The 25,082-nt window shown below is 37.8% G+C and overlaps 1 protein-coding gene across 2 annotated transcripts; it reads right to left on the reverse strand.

Annotated features, from left to right (window-relative positions):
• Positions 1-1,608: 1,608 nt before the first annotated feature.
• LOC112968853 (CD99 antigen-like) lies at positions 1,609-25,082 on the reverse strand. 2 transcript variants are annotated; one of them, XM_026071520.1, is made up of 9 exons: positions 25,042-25,082; positions 13,691-13,732; positions 13,227-13,306; positions 9,328-9,363; positions 6,695-6,760; positions 5,592-5,648; positions 4,886-4,924; positions 4,480-4,599; positions 1,609-3,653 (listed from the first exon to the last, which is right to left on the reverse strand). In XM_026071520.1, exons 3-9 carry the CDS (start codon positions 13,303-13,305, stop codon positions 3,637-3,639), a joined length of 414 nt encoding a protein of 137 aa, XP_025927305.1. In that variant the 5' UTR covers position 13,306; positions 13,691-13,732; positions 25,042-25,082; the 3' UTR covers positions 1,609-3,636. The 2 variants fall into 2 exon arrangements, with proteins under 2 accessions (XP_025927305.1, XP_025927307.1); XM_026071522.1 differs by lacking the exons at positions 13,227-13,306; positions 13,691-13,732; positions 25,042-25,082 and adding an exon at positions 12,758-12,805.

The following is a 25,082-nucleotide window of genomic DNA, read 5'->3' on the forward strand; positions in this document are numbered from 1 at the left end:
GTGTCAAGGCACCTTTGCTCCCTGTGGGCCCCGCCACCTTCCCCCTTCAGACACCCTCCACACGGCCCTGTTCAGAAACCCGCGAGGGAGGAAAACGGCTAGAGAAGGCTCTCATATGCAGTCTTTAAGGAAAATATAGACATCTTTGATAGTTAAAATTGCAGAATGTAGTAGAGAGGATTTAGAGAACGAGTGTGATGACTTCAGTAGGGCTTATCATAATGGGGGTAAATGGGATTCACTGCAGTATCACTCTGTGGTACCACAGTGAGGGTCTGCCTGCCCCTTCTCCTCTCAGGAGCTGCCATAAGCCCTGCCAATGCAGACAGTCTAATAACTGGCCATACAAGCACTGTGAATATACATATATACACACATACACATACACGCACACACTCAGAGCATGTTTTGGCCAATAATTTCAAAGTGAATTTAACCAAATATATGTAATTCTGCTACRCAGTGCCCTTGGAAGGTAGTTCGAAGCTGATGTAGTTCAGCAGAGGCAATTTGGTGTCACCGCCTTCTGTGAAAGTCACTGGCTACTTAGTGGAGGAAAGTGACTTAACACAGAGTGCCTGCGAGGGAAATGCATGTACTACTCAACTGTTAAACCTTTATTTTTCACAATCTGCAGGTGATGCTGGTGGCTATCACATTGCCTGTGGCTAGTCTGAGCTGCAGCAGACGTTTTCTGACATACCAGGAGGATCCTAAGAGTCCATCAGAGAAGAGAATATCAGTGTTCTAGTAGTGGCGGTGGGGTTTAAGGAAGAAGGGACATAAATGCATAGGAAATAAAAGTTCATTCATTCCACACCAAAAAATAAATTCTCAGGAAATGCGTTAATCATCTCAGATAGACAAGTCAACTAAACAATATTCTTACAAACAGCAAGATTGCTATTGTAGATGCTTTTACTGGCAGATTTGTTTCAATTAGAGGACTTTTTGTAATCAACAAAAGCATTTTCCTAGAAACAAAACCTATGTCTACATTTGGATGGGTTTTTGTTATACTTGTGTACCACCAAATTTTTTACAGTATAGTGTGTATATATATATATATATATATATACTTAAAATGGCAAAGCCAATAATACAAGCTAGGGTTACCATGGTCTAACAACTAGTTTACATTCCCTTCCTTCCCCCTCAAATTTAAATACTTAGAGCTTCCCTAGATGAACACTCCATTAGCTGAACAAATGCTGAAAAGCAAACACTGAAAAGTACACCTGCACACAGGTATATTGGGGTTGTTAGGTTGATGTCAATAGACCAAAGAGCTTCAGAGGATTAGAAGTTTGAGGGGGAGGAGAAGGTCGACCAACTCTAGCAAGCAATTTGTGCTCAAATTCTCCACAGTAAAATCTGCTTTTTGGCTAATGGTATTAACACAGGTACTTTAAACTGAATAAGACATTGTTTTAAAAATACTGTGAACACATTAAAGTCAGTTGTAATAATATTTCAAAAGCAAAAATATTTATGTTCTTAATGATGCACAGACCCTTCTCTGGACACAGCTTCTGGGAAAAAAAAAAAAAGATTCTTAAGCTGTTTTCTTTTTTCCCTAAAGACTTCTGTTTGAAGCATTAGTTTCTTTTTTCTAGCACGAATAGATAAATTTGGATAAAGGGCATCAGCCAGCATATTTCCCAGAAAGTACCAAACAAAACTCAGCTTATCTTAGATAAAATGCAATAGGTGTTTATTGAAATATTTCAAGAGAAAGAAGCAAAATAAATATTTTCTATTGTTAAGCAAATGACTGAACTGGCAGCTATAAGACTTTTTTTTTCAAAATAGGATTATCAGCTCTTCAGATGGTCACTTCACTACACAGTAGAAATCTCTTAATATTTTGGTAACCAAACTACACGTCTACCTGGCAAAACATGCACCAAGCTGTTATAACTATTAACATGGAAGGTTGATTGAAYGTTTTAAAGAAATATCATGTATCTTTGAAAACCAAATTAAAACATGTATTATCATTTGTAAGTTGAAAGTGATAGCCACAAAGGTGCTTCTTCCTTTGCATGTTGTCAGGATGGTTCCATATTTATGCTAATGTACATTATAATTTCTTAGTTGCAGGATGAAAATAAAGATTATGATAATCTCTCTCCTCAGCAACTATCATCTGTTTCAAATATAATTAGCTGGAAGATTATATTATTTTATAAAAAGAGTACTTTCCCAGATGACATCTTTCTCTCAGCAATTTAATAAACACAAAATCATGTTTACCTCCATCTACAGTCAACTTCACTAGTAAGACAAAACATGCTTTGCATGTAAGATGAAGATCAAAATACAGAGATTTTTTCTATGCTTAAAAGGATTAGGTAAAATAGCTGTATCGTAGAATTATGCCATTAAACTCTACTAGTTTTGCTATCTTTCAGCAGCATTTAATTCTTTGACTAGTAGTTTGATTCAATTAACTAAATGCAGGCAGTGAAACTGGGAAAATGCTAGTTTTTATTGATAACAGGATGTCTACATGAGAACATTTATTAGCACAGCTTGGCTGGTCAGGGACAAGGGGAAAAGATGAAACAGCCTTCTTGGAAAAGCTTTCAGTATCTACCATGCCTCTGCTAAAGGATATATATGAAATTTAAAAGTAGGTGTGACATAAATTTTACAGAACAAAGTGTCACAGACTAGTTCTAAATGATTCCAAAGACTTTGTGCCTATTTTTCCTTTACAGAAATTTTCAATAATATGATTCTTTATTAAAAAAGAACTGCCAGATTATAGTGACTATAAAGGCTTCTAGAACAGGCTCTAAATTTTCAAGAAGAGAAACAAAATTTACTTCAGTTTCCAGTTCTTGAGAAGACCTAAACACCATTAAAAAAAAAAAAAGTGTTCCTCTCATGTGTTGGGGATTTTTTTAAACAGTGGGCCATCAGTATACATATTYTTCTCATGCTATATTTGAAATTAAGAATTAATACATTTTTCATCTATAGCTCTATTTTGCAAGAATTCAGACATTAGATAAAAAATAAAGGCATTATAATTTTTTAATTTTTTTTATATAACTTCAACTTTTCCATAAACATTATAGACAATACAGATATATACTACAGAAACACAAAATGTATGACTGGAAATGGCAATTGTCTTATTCTATGAGAAGGATCAACTATTTTGGCTAATTTTGAAAACAAGAAAAAAATGCTCACTGACTCAAATGCTCAGAAACCAAAATCATTAAATTTCAAGTACATATTATAGTTGATTTCTTGGGGTTTTTATTTTCTAAAATAACTTGTGAATCAAAATACCTATTCCACCTTTATTAATAGACTTCAGATAGTGCAATACTATCCACAGACATTTAAGCACATCTTTAATGACATATATTTCAAGGTGGAAGAGTAACATCAGGTAGAAGAGAAGAGAATTGCAATGTCTCAATAAAATGTTCAGAGGAAGATTGGTAAACTTTTCTTTTTTAGGATGATAAAAACAAAGTAGAATAAAAGTTTGTCAGGTCTGTGGCTGAATGCTCCTTTTCTGGACCAAGGAAACCATCAATTTAGAAGAGCAATCTGTAAGATAACATCGCCAACCAAAGGAGCCTGTCATCAGTGGGTAACTTTTCTTTCAGCAGTTTACACTGTAGCTCCACCTAAAAAATGAAGTTTTAAAATTCAGCATTTCTGCTACAGATATTCTTTGCCAGTTCTTCAATGTATAAACTATTTTCTGTGGTTTTTTTACTCCAGTCCTTTCAAGCATCAAGTGGGACCCTTGTGCCTCCAGAGAGGTAAAGACAGCATCTCCCATTTTCTTTATCTCACTCTATCYCACCCCTGTTCAGAGTGCTACAGCATCACTGACTGCAGCCCTTCATCAGAATCTGACATGATGCTTCTGTTATACCCCTGTTGTAGAAACAGAGGAAAAAGGTGACTGTGAGGGTCCTGAGTGCACAAATGGCCCTCTTTTGCAGTGACAGGCCTCACCTGGGGCCTCTGCCCTCTGTCTGGGGGCATCATTTCAGCTCCAGCCTGGGCCATAGGTCCCCGCCGGAGCTGCACCTGGGGGAAGCCAGCCCCCAGCTCTGTCCTGAATTGATGTTTGGGTTTCCTGGCTTGCCCTTGGATCTCACTTGTTGCCTTGCCTTCGTCTTGTGGTCACTAGGCTTTCATAGGACCTGTTGCCATCAACCCTACTCTGCTCATCTGCATGGTAGTTGTTGAGACCTCATGTTACCTACTTCCTTTCATGAAGTGATTTACATCTGTCTTTTGGGCCTGTTATGGCTTCCTATGGTTGTCCTTGATGAAGAATATTAATTACAAATATCTCTTACAGACCAGTTTGTTTGGAATAAGATTTTCAAAAACCCTCATCACTGACCTATTTCTGTTCTCACTGAAATTTTTTTGTAAGATCCCCCTTTACTTCAGAATTAAATCAACTCAAAAAGTGGGAAGCTAATTTGTTCTTACCTCGTGGTTTAAAACAAAGTCTCCTGTTCTTGTAAGCTGAGTAGGCTGCTATCGATCCAACAACTAATATTACAAAAGCAGAAATTATAGGAGATGTAACTCCAGCTATTAATCCTGAATCTGTAGAAAAAGAGAGACAGTTTTTACCAGAGGCACTGAAATAATATGACTTAAGCATATTTCCTATCAAGGTGTGTTTTTGCAAAACTTTGAGAATTGTTTGGTGTAACATTGGAATTTCGTATACAGCATTAAATAGAAGACTTGAAATTATGTTATATTATAGCTGATGTGAAAATAGCGTCTTACAGCATCATTTAGCATATGTACTACTTTTATAATGCTAACATTTTCTTACTATTTAAGATGATCTGAAACAAGTTACAGAATAAATTATTCACTGTACCAGTATTTCCTCCATGATTGAAATGATGCTCATCTTCTCCTGGAATAGAGTGTAGAGTTTCATCAAGAAATGTTTTTCGTCGTGTTTTGAGAACAAAGTCTTTACTCAGCAAAACAATTTCACACAAAAAGTCAAACTAGGTAGCTAGAGCAGAGCTGTATGAGAAAGGAGTTGTGATTCTAATCCTGACTGGCAGTTGCTTCGGTAGGAGGGATAACCTTCCATCTGTCTGCAACTTCATTCTTTAAGTATAATAATACTATCTTCTAAAAAAAGGATAGTACTCAGCTGTCTGTACCAAGCTCATTTCAAAGGAAATGGGAGGCCAATACTGCATTCTTGTTATTGTCTACTGCCAGACAAGCAGATGATTTATCAGTAATTTAAGTCAATATCATAGGTCTGGTGCATCTGTTTTAGTTCTGAGCAGGAGCCCCATGCTTTGGGACTATCCTAGCTGAATTTAGAAGGATTAATCCTGCAAGATTCTGGCTTAGCCCTGCAAAGTGCTTAGGGATAAGTTTCAAGTGACTTAGAGCATCAGGCTCAAAGCTATGGTTTGTGGAGAAAGACGACTGCTTTAAATAAAAATAGCAGAGTCTTGTCCTATTTCTTCAGTGACAAACAGATTTCTGCTAAAGCAAACTGGATAGCTATGAATTATAATAATCAGAGAGAAGCTGCAAGGAGAATTGGCAAATACTACCTGGTAGTTGTGGTGGTAAAGGTTTCCCATCAAGGAGATCTAAGTCATTAAAACCTCCTGCAAGATAAAAATTAGAATTTCTGTTGCAAAATTATCTGAACAGTGGTACCCCTTCAGCTCCCTTGTCCAGTCTCTTTGTAATGTTCTTGAGAGAGGTGAGGGACCTTTGGAAATCCACCTGGCTGATGGGTTAGATATCTTGCACCAAATGGTGACCCATTCAAATGCACCTGGAAGCTGGAGTACTAAAACTGTTGGTGCATGAAGCCAACCATTCTGAGCATGAAGACATATACTTCTGGCAATAAATTAAATCTGTGCTGTGTTTAGGAGCCCAAAGCRGGGGAAATGTGCAAAAGCCCTTCTTGTTAACTGACCCAGCTGTGCGCATATGTATAGCCACCAGTGGGATGTGTGGGCTTCAGCTTTTAGTAGCACAAATCCATGTATCATACGGATATCTCAAATCCCAGGTGCTCCCACAGAACGGAGTCAGTGGGTCCTTCTAGGCAAGACCCCAGATGGACCTGTCTGTTGACAGCTGGCCACTACAATCATAGTAGAAGTAAAGATGGGATATATGGTGGCAGCTAGGATAGATATGCCACTTCCACTGTACGTAAGTGTGTGTCTGGGACCACACTCTAAAGCAATACAGGCTTAAGCTATCCATCTGCCCAGTCCCACCTGGTTTATGCCCCAGAGCCATCTCAGATTCACATCTCAGTATGGGTTTGCACATAGGCTCATCCACGCAGTGGGGCTAGACATCAAATGTGGACCTTAGCATGGTTCAGTGAAAGGAAAACCTTTGGCAAACCATTGGTTCATACCCAAAATGAAAGGGCAAACAAGAGGAGGATTAATCTACTGCTGCTTAGGATTCAATATCCTACGTGTTGAGCAGAAAAAAAAATTTTTGGTACCAACACTAAAGCTCAGAAAGTCTTTTCAAACTCTGGGTCAGAAACAGTGATTACAGAAGGGGGAGGGGGAAGGGATGATTAGAATGATTAATAACGAAATAATAGAATAAACTGTTCAAAGTGGCTGATCTGAACAGCTCATCGTGTTAAGATTTTCTTTTGAGAAAACATTCTTACCAGAATTGCTGTGGCTTCCTGGTCGTGGTGGAAGAGGTGGATATAAAGGTTTTCTTGGGATGTCACCTATTAGTAATAAATATTGTTAGATGGTGAAAAACAGAAAACTTAGAGCTGTAAGTAAAGAGTACAATAACCTGAGATTTTTATACTTACTGCTATTTTTTTCCCCAGTAAAGTAAGAAAAGGACCTTGCCACTATTTGAAAAGTCTCTAGCATGATAGCAACAAATTACTAGGTACTAAAGCCAATTAGAAAATGGAAAGGGAGAATTTTCAAAATTAAAATGAGAAAAGAATCCACAAGAATGTCCAGGAAGAATATTTTATGTATTTTTGGCAAGTGCTAATATTAATTAATGCTGACATCTGGAAAGAACAATATGATTCTCTAGGTGGCAGTGGGGCAGCAATGCAGAACCAACAGAGCCAGTTCATGTTCTAGGCTGGGCAGGAGGCAAGAGGTTAACTCTGCCACTGACAGGTATTGTTAAAAACTGGAGACTAGTTTCATGTAACACTTGCTGAATTCATCTAACACATGATGAATTTTCTACTCTTGAACAGTGCAAAATGAGCTTAGGCTTCAGCTTTGTTCCTTAGGATTCTGTGCTAGTATTCAGTCTTTATTTCTGCCATAGTATTAGGAGAAGATGCACTGGATAGAGAGGGAGATAAGAACACTCATAATTTACAAACTGCACATGCAGTGCTGGATTAGCAAGTAGATTCAGGTCAAACACTGCCAAAGTTAATGCCTAAGGCCATTGTTCTGCATATATAAGGTCCCATCCTTTTTCCAGCCAGGTCAGTAGCATATTTAATTGATCACATAACCAAGCAGTAAATTTGGCTTTATTTGCAACTACCTCAAAGTTAGGTCACAGAAATAATTACCACTTTCCTTCTCTCTCCTTAAATTTTTCTTTTGCCTGCAATACATGCCGGATACACTTGTATCATGTTTTCTTCTTGTCTAGGTGCTAAATATAATGCTTCTGTTTGTGACTAACTTTCAGGTTCTGTTTCAGTGAAATATTTAAATATATTCTTAAATTTGAGCCTACTGCAGTCAATGGATTTTAGGCACACTCTTAAAGCTTTATTGAATCAGACTTTTCCAAATTACTGCTATCTAACAGAAGAAAAGGTTTGTTCTATCACAGAACCCTATGTAATTTTCTAAGACCCACCATGACACAAAAGCAGAAAACTACAAATCCCATTATTCAATTCCACTATGATGCTGCAGTTACTCAATCTTCTCTAAGCTGAACAGGATATATTCTATGTCATAGCTAGTGAAAAATAACATCTTAAGAACATATCTTTAATCCCATTAAACCATGTATGAATGCCAATTAAAAGCATGAACTGAAAATGGGCTGAAGAAATAGAAACCAAGGGAAACATCATTAGCCATTCTCTGAATCAAAGGTGATATTTACTAGAGATACTTATGTTATTCATTACTAGCATAATCAACATACTAAAACCATCCTCCAATAAAAGTACACAGTAAAAATGTTCAGGAGTGGAACAATTAATATGATCAGGAAGAAGTGACATTATAAACATGGGAAATATAAACAAAATGATATTTATAGAAGTATAGACTAACATGTCATTCAAACACAGGTATCAAATGCCAGTGGACAACCTGGAAATGCTGAAAGTCCTGGAAATGAGAAAGAACTAGAAATGACAAAAGGTATAATTCTTTAAGACTGAAGCATGACTAAAACAGACTACTGTAACTGATGTTATTATTCAGCAGTTCTGTACAATGGGCTGTGGAGTAATATTTCTTCTGGGTAGCCTTGATTCAAGTGGAATTTTATGCTTTGATCCAAAACTACCTGTACTTTAATTTATTTCAGTATGCAAGAACCTTTGCAGAGTACCTTACATCCTTAATACAGCTACCTCCAAAGACGCTAAAAACATGGTACAAAAAATCACAGTTATGAATGTCATATGTCTACACATCTTAGTGCAATATAGTGAATATGATCTGGATCAGGTCTGGATGTTATAGTAATACCTGCATGTTATAGCAGGTTACAAGGGCTTGACTGCCTCAAACCTAAGCTGTATCACATCCATCAGTGCTCATCTCTGAACACTGCCTTCCCTGCATTTTGGGGTCAGCACAGGTAAAACAAGCTCACACCTATCTCTATCCACACTGTAACCTCTGATTCCTAATCTTAGGCAGACTCATCTTTGGCAGCTGAAGAAACTACTGCCATAATGAGTTATCTTCATCCTTCTGCCAGCAGCTGCCACCCCTGAGCCAGCACAGCTGAACAGGCAGTATGTCTACTCCCAGCCATGGCCTGGTATGGACATGTAAACCATAGCTGATTTCAGTGTATACGAGCATGCCAGCCTGCAAACTCCCATGGCTGGCAACCAGGCACAGACCATACTACTCTCCCTGCTCTTCATGATAACCCCTGGCAAAGGGACTGCATGGATATGAGCAGTAATGACTCCCGCTACTACAGCTAAATCCTCTTGCAGTCTTGAAATGTCTTTATGCAAATTAGGCAGACTTCAGAAAAAGACTACACAAAAAAACTCCCTACCAAAAAAAAAGATTATATCTGAGAAAAGAAAAACATACTCACCCCCACCAAGAGCATCTCCTAAATGCAAATCACTATCTAAAAATGAAAAGGAAGAAGATGCAGAGAAGTAAGTACTGGACAATTCTGGAGGGAAGTGAAATGCTGGTTTTTAACAGAAAGCATTAAAAAAAAATTGAACGGCAACTATTTTTCAGATTGAGTCTGCAAATTCAAAGGAAGTATCCTACTTTTCTTGAAAACTGTCATAGAATTTAATATTTATCCACAAATAATTGATAAATTATATCATACTTTCCACACAAAATACAAGAGATGCATTCCTTCTTTAAGTAAACAAACTCAGTATAAATCTAATAGTGCTGTCAAGATCAGCACCTCATTAATATATGTACAAGATATACTTTAGTTATGTTAAAATAAGAAAATGTATCTATCTATTTTTAAAATATATTTATTTATTAACACTTTTTTTGTTGTTAAAACTAGTACATGTATGCTTGGCTCAGATGTAACTTGCTGAACTGCTAAAACTGAATACCTATTTCGAAAGCAAATACTGTACTGTGAGGCAATAAACCTAATTAGGGAGAGAGAATTGAATTAACTTATTTATGTAAAGGTCATGGAGACAGGAAAATTTCAGCTTTCAAGGGACCATATGTGCGTATCTAAGGTTGGGTGATAATCTGTTTTTCTTTGGCTGAGCTATAGAGATTTTACAAAATACTTCTAAAAGTCTGCATGTGCATGTTATGCAATGAATCAACAGGCTATTACCATCTCCCTGGCACTGTACATGTCTCACTGTACCCGAAATGGAATTTTCCATTCAACAAACCATTTGCCAATGAGCTGCAAATGTATAAACAAGAGGAACTCCATCTCCAGTGTGCAGGTGTAGACATGGGTATGTGGGTAATATTTTAGAGTGCGTATGGAATGAGGGTGATCTCTGAAAGGTCATAGCATAATATGCAGAAATACATTACATGGATGCCTTAACTCCATGGATCACTTTCCTCACCATTATAAATGTGGAGCAGTAGAATGAATCAGAGAAAAGGGACAGCAAAATCTACATAGGTTTTGAAAAGGTGATTATGATACAGAAAATGGGATAGACACTTCATTCAGAATATGTTTTTAGTATAATTTTGTCAGAATTCTACAAACTCAGCAAAATATGACTGCAGTGCTAATCCATCCAAATGCATCACCATGCACAAGTTTGCCTTCATGTGTCCTTTCTATCCAGAGGGAGCAGGAAGCTGGTTTTGCACAGTATCTAGTCTCATTATATATTTAACATTTGTGTAACTAGCCAGAAATGCTTTGATGTCATCAGCAAATTGGCAGGAAAATAATCAAATTCATACTACATGAGTCAGTTTGTTCCTGTCAAGCCGGGTGTTAATCTTGTCTGAGTATGACTAACAGAGAGTTGCACTTCAAATATACCTTTACAGGTCAAAGACTAAAACTGTAAGAAGCCGCAAATTGCTAATTGAATTGAATTTATTATAAAGATTAAGAATTCAGGTAAGATGCAGGGTTCCACTCTAGAAGATTGGCATAGAGATTTGTTACAGAAATGTTAAGGCTGGTATGAATGAAGTATGAAGGGAAATGTCTGTCTGTAAACACCAGAAGAAACAGCATAGCAAAGGGTTAAAAGAATGGATAAGGAAGGATACTACTCCCGGGAAACCATTCCCCGCAGTAAAACTGAGGAATGTGTTGTTTATGTCAAAACCAGAAGGCCTGTGCTCCAAAAAGACCACAGCACAGATGGCTTGTCAGGAGAAGACAAGCAGAAGACTCTCTAAGGCCAGGGGTATGGCCACAGGGTTGCAGCATATCAGCTACACCACCACTTTTCCTGTTAGTCCACCCAGAAAACAGTCTGTAGACATAGCCTATGTCCTCCAAACAAGGAAAAACAGACAGTGGGCAGCAACCTGGCTTAGAGTTCATGGAGGCTGAAGTAAGCAAGATTCTGAGGTAAAGGACCACCCCATAATAGCTGATGACTCCTAAAGGATATAAAAGATCTGTCCATAAACTAGCTTGTCATTTCCAATCAAGTAAAATCACAGAGACATGAGGACTCGATAGCTGGCATACTTTGCCCCATGTTGCACACAAGTGATGCTGACCAGAGTGCTTGAGCACACATCTTGGTGCTCATGAGTATGGATTTGAGTGTATGACTGAATGAAATCTGAGAGGGTGAATGTGAGTCAGAAAAATCAATTTGTTTTGAGATTTTGTAAATAAACATCACCTTCCACTTCCATTGAATTTTCAATTGAATTTTGTTACACTAATAGGGAGGTACCTCCAGGAAAGCTTGAACCCAGACGGAGGAGATAATGCTCAGAGGACATGGCCTGTACAAAAATTGGCTCCAGCTCTACCAAAATCATATCAGCTAGCCTCATTTCTCAATGATACGGGATGAATGAGACATAGAGGAAACCCTGAAGTTAAGATGAAGCATCAGGTAGTTGTTAAGACATACTTTTGTATCATCTCTTTGCACATGTTTCCAGATCCAGTAATTGATTTTTGATACTGCTTTTTTATTAGATTTAATTGCTTTTCAACTCTCTTCAATCCTGTTTAGTGCTGAAAGGGATTCCAAAATGGTCTGAAAAACATGGAGTGCTTCATTCCCAAGAATTGGCAAAGTTGATTCAGGAAGGGTAGATAATCATCTGAGTGCCATATCTCAAAAAGATTTAGAAGTCCCTGAAAGTGGAAGTCCTCTCATGTGACTTTAGACAGCTTCTCTGTAGACATTGACATCTGAGTTGGCTTCACTAGGTTACCTTTAAATATGACTGAGGATAGGGTCTTTCAGGGCATGATTCAACTAACCTACTTTAAATGTCTATATTAGGATGAGTAGGAAACCACACTTAGGATGATACGAACCATCCCTATATATGCTGATTTCTTTCCCTTGACTTTAAAGGGAGCCCAGACATCTAGCTAGGTGGAGAACAATAGCTTATCAGCAGTTACAACAGATACTTCTAATCTAGGCCAAACAGATTTTGTTTGCAAAATCAAGTGGGAAGGAAGAATGCAACCATTACAAGACTTAATAGCTCCTACATTCACAAAACACTGTCCTGTTTGTTCAGAGTGAACCAGAGAATCATGTGTAAAATTTAACTGTTTTCATGTTCCAGAAGACTTACTGCAATGGCTATGAACAAAAAGACTGAAAGTTGTGGGCTAATGTTATCTGGCATTTTGTTTGATACCCAGAAATTTCTTTCAATGTACGTTAGGTGAAAAATGTGTTTGTTATTACAAAATGGTTTGTCATAAATATGTGCGTGGTTTTGTTGTTGGTTTGGGGGTTGGGGATTTTCAAGAGTAACAGGTGTGTTGATTGAACATCATCATTTGTCATCCTGAAAACTAAAGCTGAAAACTTTTGGTTCTCCCTACTGCTCACATCTTTGTTCCTTTCTGACGCAGATCATTGTAGCAATCAATACTAGATAATATTCAACAAATGCATTGGGAGAATGAAGAATACCCAAATTTCTTCTGATTCCTTTTCAAGTCTGTTATCAAGCATCATGCATCTCTGTGCTAAGAGAAAAGAGATATAGTGGGGAAAAAGCAGAAGCTACAGTTACACATTTTTGTACTTTCCAGGGATTTTAATACAGGCTGGAATAGTATTAAGAGAATCTTCAGGAAATAAAATGCCATCTGTGGCCAGTCACTCTCTAAAGCTTAATAGGAAGTAGTAAAGACAGGTAATTGGTAACTGTCGAAAAATTACTTACTTTACAAGACAGTTGGTATTCACACAAATGATCTCAGCTACTGTACCTAGCAAATATGATCACGAATCTCATGGGAGACAGTTTCTACATATTTGAAATTAGTTATGACCCACTGTCTTTATTACTTACTCAGCACTGGCCTTCTTGTTGGTCTTCTGATCACTGTAGGTTTTCTGGTAATTATGTCCTCTGTGAGACACAACGACATACTAAAAACCAATAAAAGCTTAAAATTTTTCAACTTATCAAAAGAAGGTATCTGCAAATCTGGAGAGCTGCATTCAATAAATCTTCATATACCATGTCAGAAACTACAAGTGAAGTGGTATGTTTTCATAGCCATGATTTTTTTTGTTTTTTAACTTGTGTTTATGCCAGAAACATTGATTTGTTTAAAAAAACAAACAAAACAAAACAGCAAACAGCATTTTCCAGTCTTGTATAAATTAAACACATAGCATTTCCCAGTCCTGTATACATTAACTGAAGTACTAGCCTCTTCATGTTCCAGTTCTCAAGAAAAAGAGAAAGGGCTTAAGATTTATTATTAGGTCTAAATGCCATAGCAAAATAAAGATAACAGATTTACTTACCTGGATGATCAAGAGCATCAGCTAAATCAAAATCACGTTGACCTAGCAGAAGGAAACAGAAAATGTCAGTGGGCGAGTTTCCATTACCTCCAGGTCTGAGGGCTTCTGACAAAGCCACAAAACTGGTTACAGGCAAAAATAAAATGCACCCAAACAGGAGCAGGCCAGGAGCAAGCTGTCAGCTGTTATCCCTGCTCCACACAGTCCTAAATGAGCATACAAGATGGGATTCATTCAATTCAAAGAGGGAATTTGTTCAAAAAACACAAAGAGAATCTGTTCTCTAATGTTACCTATATTCAGCCACTGTGTAAACATGCCTTTGAAGAACATATGTGGCCTATTACAGAGCCCAAGAACCATAACCAAAAGATCCTGAAATTAGCATTCAGCACAGTATTTACAAACCAGAATCAGTAGGTGAAAACTTTTAATATCTTTAATATCTTTCATATCTTAATATCACTCTTTGATAGTGTTTTTCTTAGTAAGTCTTGAACACTTTACAGCAGGAAAAGTGTCATTGTACAAATGAGGAAACTGAGGAACAGAAAAAGGCTATCAAAGATCCTCCAAAACAAAGGCACCAGGTGTTGTAAATCCCAATTCAGTACTCTATTCTCTACAGACACTGTCAATCTTAATATGATTTTCAACATTAATTATTATTCTTGAACAATAGCTCTTGTCTGTGTCAAAAAGCTCCTGGAAAGATTAATTAATGCTGGTACAACACTGTGTGATCCTTAAATGAGAAGCAGCACAGGAGTGTAAATTAAAAACATTTTGATTCCCATGAAGATCTTCACGTAAGCCTGTGAACTTAATTATAGCTAGTGTCTGACAGAAAAGATACTATATAGCTGGAATGCTAAATAATGGCTTCCAAAACAAAGCTGTCCCTATAAATATTAGGAGAAACCCATGTTTGGAAAGAAAAAGCATATAACAACATAAGGCTTTCTGGTTAACATTATCAGAGGAGGATTCTACCTCTTATCACTTGAGCTTGATCTTGGAACGTCACCTCTTCCCACTAGCTCCTTCCTGTGACCTGGTCACTCAGCCAACCTGACTAAGCTCAATAAACTTTGGACTGCATCCTTAAACGAGTAATATTCTAAGACCTAGACTGGTYCTTCTTTTTATATGAATTCATTAAACAAATAAAAATATATTTGACAAATGGCTTCCACAGGAGTTATTCCCTGTCCAAGCTCTGGGGGCCCCGGCAGCCCTCATGGTCCCTGCCCACCCCGGCCTCCTCCAGCCCCAGCCCTGGCCCCATCTCAGCCCAGCCTGGGGCCATCAGTCCCTGCCCCATGACACCATAGGGGTGCTGGCTCCAGCCCCACCACAAACTAGTCCCTGCCTGGCCACTGGTCCCCTGACCCCCACACTGACCCGCAGGTTTCCGCCTGGCCTGGCCTCAGCACGACCCTGGCCCCACAGCGGTGCCCAATGCCTGGGGCTCTGTCTGAGCCCAGTTGCCCTCACCAGGCCTGATCCCGACCCCAACTCACAACCCCCACTGGACCTTGGACTGCCCCACCACCATGGACTTGCCCAATGATCTGGGCCCTCAGCTGACCCAAGCTGCTGTCCCCAGGCTTGCTGTGGTGATAAAAGGGTAAAATGACTCTGTTGCCATCCCTAATACATCCTATTCTTAAGACTTTATATGGTCAAATTGTGTTTTTCTGGAGCATTTCTTTACTGTCAGCAACAGTGGGTGTTAAATTCAGCTGTCATTTGACTGTATAAACCTTTATCAGTGTCCTGAGTCCTGAAGGAGGCTGTCTTATTTAAGCCCTGCTGCAGGATGACTTCAACAGAGCTCAAACCATTTGTCATCAGAGTGAGACATCAAAAATAATTTTGCAATACTGAAGAGCTTTTAGCCAAACCGGCTCCTTTGTTACAGGTTCTAACATGTAGGAACTAATGATACAAAAAGCAGCTACCTAGGTCCTAATGTTATAAAGAGAACTTGAAAATTTTGTTCTGTGAATGAAGACTGGAAAATTTCCATGTATAAAATTTCTTTGAAGTTGAGGAAAAGAAAAAAACAGAAAGAGGAATCTAATCAAAAGAGATTATGGAATTCAAACAAGACCACACAGATGCTTCCAATTGAATGAAAGCTAAAGCAAAACAGCAGATTGAAACAGTAGCTAACATCTGCCCTTCTGGAAATATCTAGATTTTCATCTTCTGTGGTATGCTCTAGTATCTAAAGGGTGGAAAAAGACAAGAGGTGTTGTTTTTAGACAGCAAGGGGAAAATAGAAAGAGACTATAGAAATTTTCAGACAAAAAAGAAGGCTGAAACCCCTCTGCAGAAGTGATTCAGATTGTTATTTTTTTGTTTCTATTTTTTTATGATGATAAATGAAGTAATAAAAAAAAGCAACCAACAGAATCACTGATTGGGAGTGAGAAAGGAAGCTACATTAAAATTGCTATGACCATGTAAATATAAAACTTGACAGATGGGCAGATTGTATGTGGACATCTGTGTACCAGGGTAAATGATATTCCAATAAACCAAAGAGATTGCTTGGACTTCCATCCTGACTTCCTCAGATAATACTACCAAATGACCTCAGGGAGTAAGATTTTGTGGAGCAGAATTTTAAATGCTCATTACCATTTCTGAGATTGCACCTAGACATTTCAAGAATCTAATTTGGGAGGATAACAGATGCTTAAATAGCAGAACAGCATAGATTTCATCCACAAAATGGAGGGTCTAAAAACAATAACATATTAGAGACTGAGAAAGTATTTAGCTCAATAGGAACTGCAGTCACTCCAGGGAACTCTAAAGATAAATGACAACCAAAATAAATTAGAAAAGCTTCTTCACAGAACAAACAGACTGATAGAAATTCATTTTCCACATAAAAAAAGCTTAGTATGGCCTTTTCTTGATCAGCTTGTGTAATAGAAGCAGCTGGAAATATACACATGAAAATGAGAATGAAAGAAATTTAAACAGGCAGAAAACAGCTTTATTCCTTTTGTTGTTGTTTTTTTAATGTGGACAAAGTTATGAAGAGATTTAGCTATGCAGGAGGTATTATCTCAGAGTTATCGCTGTTGTTAGTGATTTGGGCTAGTATACTATTTCTTGGCATTACTTCTGCCATTTCTTCTGAGGGTATTTATGTTTTTATGTAGAAATAAAATGCCTGTAATAGTGTTTTTTGTTGGGTGGTCCAGGATTATTCTAAACAAATAATCTAAGAAAATGCCTATAAGCTCCTGCCTGACACCACAGAACAGACCTTATCTGCAAATGAGAAAATGCTAAGCTAGGAAAGCAAGCCTTCCAGATGGATATACAGTTTGTATCTAGAAATGAGTTGTTTTAATGATGTTTATACCAGTTGTTCAAACACAATGAACTATACTAACAGCAGGACTTTTGCTGGCACCGCCAGGCTTATTTGGGATGTAATTCCCTCATCTCCACCAACTCATGTAACTGTGCCAGGAAAAGTTTGAAGTGTAGACCAGGCCTCAATCACTCACTCTAGACTTCTCTGTAACAGCCAGACAGGGGAGAATGGACATATGGAGTATGAAATGTGACAGACTTTTATGAAGCTGAGCACCAAAACACAGAAGCTTAAATTTCAGCATTACTACATTTATTTTTACGAGCATGATTCTTTCAGGTAGGAAATTTGGGATCAAGTTCTGCTTTCACTAATACCCATACCTTCTATTAACTTTTTTAGTGTAACTAGTTGTTAGTTCGTTTGCTGTAATGTAGAGATTGCTAGGATTGCTCTTCGTCACAGAAACACTGAGCCAGCTGTTCCCTTGAATATAAGATGCATCCTGCTAAGGCAGCATGGAGCTCAGGCCACCCTTACCCAAGGCACCCAAGGCAGTCGCCTGCAAAGTTGTGCCCTCAGGTGCATGCACATGTAATGTTCACAAACTTTTGTTCATATCAGTTGTTTGAAAATGTGACCCAAACATCCAGTCAACAAAATACACACAGCAGCATCTTTTGCATATGGTTGAATTTGTCAGCTAAATATTAAGAGGATCCATCATCCTTTAACTATGCAACTGACTGATCACATGAGGGTCAGATCCCACCGCTTTTCAGGAGGATTTGTAAGGAACAAGACTAGGCTCTACACATGGATGCTACCTGTTAGAAAAGGCTTCACGGAAGCCTGATTGCTGAGACTCAGGAACTGTTCCCATTAGCCCTCAGTGAAACTAGTAACACAAGAGCCTTTGAAAGCYACTACAATTAGTCACCCTATTTATTAACTGGTCAGAAGGCCTAATATTCAAAAGAACTTCGCTATCACGGAGATGTGAGTGCTATAGCTCAAGAGGCTTAGACAATACTGGCAGTCTTTTAATAGTGAACATTTTGCCCAATAGACTAAAATACTTATATTAAACCAAGAGCTGATGGATCTCATTCTACTTTCCACATTACCATTTAATGAAACACTAAGTTTGGGACTGTTCTAATCCCTTTTTCAATAGTTTATAAATTTCAGCAAGGGCTCCCAGGACCCACATTGATTTTCTATCTACTTGATCACTTTTTAAAAGAGTATTTTTTTGTATAAGCAGATGACAGTCACAGTTGCTCTTACAAAAATACAAGGAGCTTTGTCTGAGAGCTAACTTCTACATTTGTCTTGGAAATGTTCAGTCTATTTAGGATGAGCAGATTTTATTGTCACTTATTATATCTATCATTATGACTGTAGTCAGAATTTTTCTGATAAAAGACTACCATGGAGTTCCTTTGCAATTTTTTAATCTCACTAAGCAGACCCATTCCTGCACTAGATCCATATGAACAGAGCTTGTGGCCATTAAAATGACCCACATTTAAATGAAACAGCATAAATATTACCAAATGAGAGTCAGGTTATAGGGCATATTAAATGAACAACTCAGGCATTTAATATACATGGTCTAGTRTTGAAAAATGAAGCTAAGGCACATAAGAAAATGTGTGTTTATATGTCTGTATATACACACATGTATACATGTAGATATGTTTGTATGGACATATATCTAAAGTATATAAATGCATATGTGTGTGTTATATAAATTCTGTGCTTTTGCCATTAATATGGTTAAATTAATGGGCTCTGAGTGTATTCATAGTAGTTGAATGACTGGGATAAAAGTGCCTGTGTTATAAATAAATTGGAAACCAAATAACTTAGAGATGGGGGTGTAATTAAAAAAGAATTGTTTTACTCCTGTGAATACAATGAGCTTAAAAGATTATGAAGCTGGCAGAGGAAGAAGAAGAAATTAGTGACTCACAAATGAGAATAAAAAATTTCTAAAAGGGAACAATATGTGACCCGAATCGCTCATGGRATTTCTTTTATTTTCTTTTTAGCTGAAGCAGTAAGGTAAGTTATTCTTTGTACAGATCACTTCTGCATATTACTGTATACAGTCATGATACATATTTTCCCTAGATTGAGGGAATAGCATATATTTTGCCAAGTATATGATTCAGAACATACCTGTTTACTGGCTCAATTCTATTCAGGAAGTGACTGTATTTGTTTAAAGAAAATTACTCATATAAGAAAAGTTATGGGTGACCATAAAGGTTTATGCCACAGAGTGGACATTTTGGACAAAATCTCAATGAGTGGTTACTATTTCTTTGATGTAACACTTTTATGATCCACATTTCCTGTTGAGGTTACTTCAGCTTTTTTTTCCATTGTGCCCCTTTTGTTCCGTAAACAATGATCGGCATTACAACCCCTTGATGTAGTGATGGAAAATGAGTGTGCTTTAAAATCTATAATTAAGATCTCAGTTCCAGTCCGTAGACCACAGCGCATGGACTTGATTATTGGCTTTGTCCTTTTGCTAAGCCACTTCTGTTTATGTTTTGAATTCAGGGGAAATGAAAAAGTATCTCTCACTCATTCATACTAAAACACTTATTTAAAAATTATCTGCAAATAAGGCGTATTAATAAAAGAAGAGTGGCAGTATTGCTTTAGGTCTGTGCAGCGTGTTCTCATCAAACATTAAAGAAAATATCTTCTGTTTTTATGGTGTTTGCTTTGCTGTGGACAAATAACAGCTGTTCAAAGGTAGCTACTGTACTTTATGGTGTGATATGCCTTGCATGCATAATGTAAAACATATATAATTTTCTAAATTTTGCTTCAAAGCAAGTGCTGAAGAAGCTGGCATGTTCTGTAAAATTACAGGCAGAGCAAAGGAGTTGCATTCTTTAATCAAGTAGTATCATATGTCTGTGTGTCTGTCTGTGAAGTGGAAGACTGAAGCTAAGATTTTCACCTTTGTGTCACAAGGAAATGGAGCTCATGCCACGGCATGGATGGGTCAGGCATCACTGGTGTCTGTCCACACCAGTCCCAAAGCTCCACAGTGGCTCGGGAAGCTGTCAGCCCATTTCAGCCATTTGGTCTGAGGGTATCAGGATTAATCACAGTCATGTTACATGAAAGCTGTACAAATAGATAGACCTAAAAGAGAGACCTGTGTTAGTGTTCCTACTGAAAGATGATAGTGTGGCATGAAAAACAGTTGTGTTTGGCTCACTGAATGACCAGTTACTGCATAAGTACCAGCTGACTAATCCACACTTTCCCAAACTRGTACTGTAGGGACATGAGAGGGGGTTGAAGATAATGCAGTGAGGTCAGGGAGATGCCAGGCTTTATTTCTGTTGCTCACAGAGGGTTTTTTAATGCAGCCGTCTTCACCCCAAATGCAATGGTAAAATATATGCATAATCTTTAGTTCTTCAACAGGCAGGATGCGTAGTATAAACCTCAGTTATGTTGTTCCGTAACTAACATCAAGTTAAATTTGTATCTCAAATTCCATTGTATAACTAATCTTGTGCCCACTGAAGTCCCAACAGTCCATCTGCATAACAACTTTTATTGGTTCCAAAGGGGTTAATAGTACTGCTAAGTCTGAGTGGATGATCAGGGTGTTTTGTACACTTTCTTTGCCTGCATGTTCAAGATGCAAGATGGCAATGGGGCGAGGCCTGCATCCTCTTCTCCATTTCATAYCATTAAAAATATTCTTTCTATTAAACAATAATGCTGGAAAGAGTTGCTGGATGCCAGCAAGCAGGTTTGCTGAGCAATAAAGTCTCTGTTGAGGTTCATGAGCAGCCTTTCATTTGGACTAAACAAGAAAAGCAATTAGAGTCCCTTTAAAGAGCAGAAAAATCTGAAGCCTCTGCACATACCACTGGAATACACAAAGAAGCTTCCATGAACAACCCTGGGCAAATGGTGATGGATGATTAGTTGGTCTCCACACTTCAAAAGCAGGAGAATTGGAAGAGGATCTGGCAGCATCATCTTCAGAAGGGACAGAAATCAAGATTCCTGGCATGCAAAATGATCTGTAAATCTGGGTAGGATTTCTGAACTAAGAGCTAGCTTTCTTTTTGTTACCATTATGCTCAGGAAACAAAATTGTCTGTACAGTCTTTGTGAATAGAAATATTTGGCTCATATCTCAATTTCTGCTCCTTTCAGATGATAACCTGCAGTTTTGATACAATGCAGATTGTGATCTGGGAAGCTTTGTTACTATTAACTCATGACTGTTCCCTGTGTGGAGCGTGTGCCTATTTCCTCCACCACTGATGTCATAAGACCTGGCACATAAGGAGGGACTTCCCTTTATATGGTCTGCTAATATTAGTGTCTATTCTGGCCTTTGTTTTCATTTATTCTGGATCATGGTTACCTTCTGAAAATATGTTACTGTGATTTGGCTTCTTGAATAAATTGCTCAAGAATTCAAGAAAGCAGTGATGACAGGCAAAGGTTATAAAGTGAAGCTGGATGTTACACTTCCAAAACCCATTCAATACCTTTCTTCAATTGGGATGTCCTATTTGGCTTCACAAGAAAAAGATATTGCATGGGAGTCCAATACTGGCTCATTATAAATACAGATCAGATATTAACCGTTATTTTCCCTTAACATTCAGAGAGTTCAGCCCCACTGCGCAGAAGTAGGAAGACTGTCATAGTTAAACAAGGTGACCAAAACAATCTGAATCCTTCTCATACTAACCACAGGGCAAATTGCCACAGAGAGGCATCTTTTTATTAATTTTTAATCTTAAAATAATTATGACATTTATTTATCTATTTATTATCCTCAGTGGGATGGAAAGGGATTAACAATCCCTGACGCGAATTAGGGAAAGATGCAAATGGAAAAGAGATAGTTTGGGCATTCCTATCAGGCTTGCAAAGTGGCAAGTAAAGTCTGAAAAGTGAACTGGAGAAGCTGAGTAAACATGCTGGCTCTTCCTGAGCTCTGATGTGGCAACAGCTCTGCTGTTATTAGTGTTTCAACTAGTTCAGGTATGTCTATCAAACTGCAATCACACCTTTGGATGACAGTAGTCACATGCCCACAGATGATAGCAATTCTGGTTTTGAGAGTGAAATAGTTTTGGGCCCCAGCAACAAGAGGACTCATTGTTAGGTATATCCTTGCTGATACTACGAGTACTTCAGCACATACACAGGGACCTCACACAGAGTGACAGGGAGGATTGGAGCTTGATGGAATAAAAATAGGACTGAGTTTTTTATCTCTCCCTTTCTGTCTTTTAACCCCAGTGAAAACTACATTTTTCATAAAACTAAATCACATACTTTCTCAAATACAAACAGGTCTGTAATTTTCTCCCCTTAAAGTTCCTAGATAATTATCTGAAAATACAATTACTTTGAGTCAAAATCTTTGTAAGCCTTAGCTGACAGTGGTCCACGGTTTACTGGCTAACAACAAATGCTTTAGCAGAATAGCATATAATACATGATGGAGTAAATTTAATGTAATATCAGCAACAGTTGCACTGTCTTTGTTACTGACTAAACATGATCTATCAGTTGGCCTTCAAGAACATGGATACATAGTTTATGTCTATATTGRGAATTTGGGGAGCATTTCTGAGCAGTCAGGTCTGAGTGAGAGTCACAGTTGCTTGCCAGCTCTATGTAGGAGAGAGACCTCAGTTTGCACTACTTCCCCACTACACATACACACACAGTGAAAACAGTTGTGTGGCCCAAATGTGACCTTCAACATGTTTCAGACAGCTGTATGATCTTGATTACTGGGGGAATAGGACCTTGCGCACTCGACCGTCACAGCACACACGAAGTAGGAAGTATAGACATAGCTAAAGCTGAATTACTACAGGTCAGGTGAGCTGCAGTAAATTGACCTTTGGCATTAGGATGGACTTCAGTGAAAGATGTTTCCACTAAGTTGTTTTACCTTCCATTTGATTTGGGCTAAGAGTCATTCAGGCAATCAGTTACTGCAGCTCAAATTATGAGATAATTCATGTAACCTGCCTAAGCTTGAAAATAATAAAACCCACAAGATCATAAATAAAAGTATAGAAGATTGCAATAAGCATGGAAGTTTCTGAACTACATCAGGTCTCTTTTTTTTTGTGCCATGTGGTACCTGGTTATGTCACCCTTCTGTTGAGAAGAGCCCATCAAGTTAGTCTAGCCAACTAAGTGAAGATACCCTGATAAAAGGGAAACTCAAGATTGTAAGGGAACTGATATGATCTGGCCTGGCTGTGGTGGTACAGACGTTTCTAAGAGTTATCACAGATGGTTACAGCTTAGATCAGAATTAAGGCTGCATATAAAAAGGTGAGCTATGTCATAGACATTCCCATCATAAGCACTTAGACCGGTCTTTCACCAGCATCCCTAACCCTTTCCCATATCATCTCTTGTATAGGAGTGAGAGGTGGTTCCTATGAATGTCTCCTACATGGTAACATGGTAAAATAACATGGTAAATACTTTGATGATAATATTCAGTGGCTGTTGCCTTAGACTAAAAATCATTCATTTTGCTTTTCTCAAATGGATGAAATAGTTTCTGCAGTCTTAAGACTGTGCCCAAACACCACAGTAGCATTCAGTAATGACTTGTGCCCCAAAGCAGGGCTTGAACTGGCTCAAAGTTAGCACATGTGTAAAGCAAGAATGGTTGACTAGCCTTGTAATTAAAGTGATATAGCATACGGAAATTGGCTTGCCCACGCTCAGGTTATTTGAATAGAAATATTCAGCATAAGAGACTTCTCCAGAACAAGAAAGTCTGCATGCCAGTAATGAGAGACAGTGTGAATCATCACTGTTCAAAACATAATGTGGAGCCTGCCATCACTGTTCTATTGCTCTGTTGTTTCTATGCCATGTCCTTGCTAAAGACCTCCAAATAATTCCTCATTTTTTTATATGAAATTATGGTAAGAATTAAGGGCAAGTTATTTCACTGCCCATTACTGCAAGATCTCCTGAGGACTCCATTTAAAGTGGGGGGAGGATGGGGGAGGAAAAGCTGCAGCTTTTGGAACTAGTGGTTAATGATTGATTTCATTCTACAGTCAATCACAATTCTAAAATTATTTGCAGTAATCATCATGTACAAAACCCAAAAGGTTACAAGTCCACAATATAGCACATTCAGATGAGGACTGTCCTATTTGCTTTGATATCAATAAAAGTTTTACAGAATGTTTTGCTAAAAGAAAATTACTCTGGAATTTAGAACAAAGGTTCAATGCAAAAAGACTACATTTTCCCGAACTGCTCTTCATTCTTCAAAAAATATGTACAAAATGCATTCAGTTCAGTTCTGCATTAATCCTACATACAAAAAAAGAAAAAGTATGCATGTATATGGGTTTTACTTATTGAGGAATACAGCCATTCAGATTAATAAATCAGCCCCAATATTAAAACATGAATGTCTTTAAACTTCATGAGCAATTGTTTTTACAATATAACTAATACATACATCTCAAAATATGAATGAGCAAGAAAAGCTCTTAAAACATGAAGCAAGTATTTCACTAAGGATCTCTTGGGAAACTAGAAATTCCTCTGGAAGTTCTAATTTTACACCTTCCATAAAAAAATGTTTATACTCAAGTCCAAGCTTGTAAATGATTTTAGGGGAGCAAGAGAAAAGAGAATATAAAAAACAAAAAAACTCAATTTCCAGTTAACATGCCAGCTGTAACTTAACTCAGTCCCACCATCTAATTAATTCTTCAGTTTCTCTTTTGGCTGAGTGATCATCCAAAAGATATGTATCTTTTCAGAAATAAAAACTGCAGCGGTACTCCTACAAAACAGTAGCAACAACAAAAAAGCAGCAAGTATTTCTAAATAAAGAAGCATGTTTTTGAGGGGTTGGGGCTTTTGTTGATTTTTTTTTCATTTTTAATAAGCATACCCTGGAAATAAATCTTAAAACAATGTAAATGTCACTTACCCCTTACATGGACTAGAAGAAAACCAAGGCACAAAAGAAGG

This window comes from Apteryx rowi, unplaced genomic scaffold (assembly GCF_003343035.1).
Source record: "Apteryx rowi isolate R43461 unplaced genomic scaffold, aptRow1 scaffold_327, whole genome shotgun sequence".
Classification (NCBI taxonomy): domain Eukaryota; kingdom Metazoa; phylum Chordata; class Aves; order Apterygiformes; family Apterygidae; genus Apteryx; species Apteryx rowi.

Excerpts from the sequence above, each read along its gene's own strand:
- LOC112968853 (XM_026071520.1), bottom strand. The coding sequence starts at position 13,305 with ATGTCGTTGTGTCTCACAGAGGACATAATTACCAGAAAACCTACAGTG. Across the intron at positions 9,364-13,226 it reads AACAAGAAGGCCAGTGCTGA|ATAGTGATTTGCATTTAGGA; the intron begins GTAAGTAATAAA and ends TTTCATTTTTAG. Across the intron at positions 4,600-4,885 it reads CAATCATGGAGGAAATACTG|ATTCAGGATTAATAGCTGGA; the intron begins GTACAGTGAATA and ends CTTTTTCTACAG.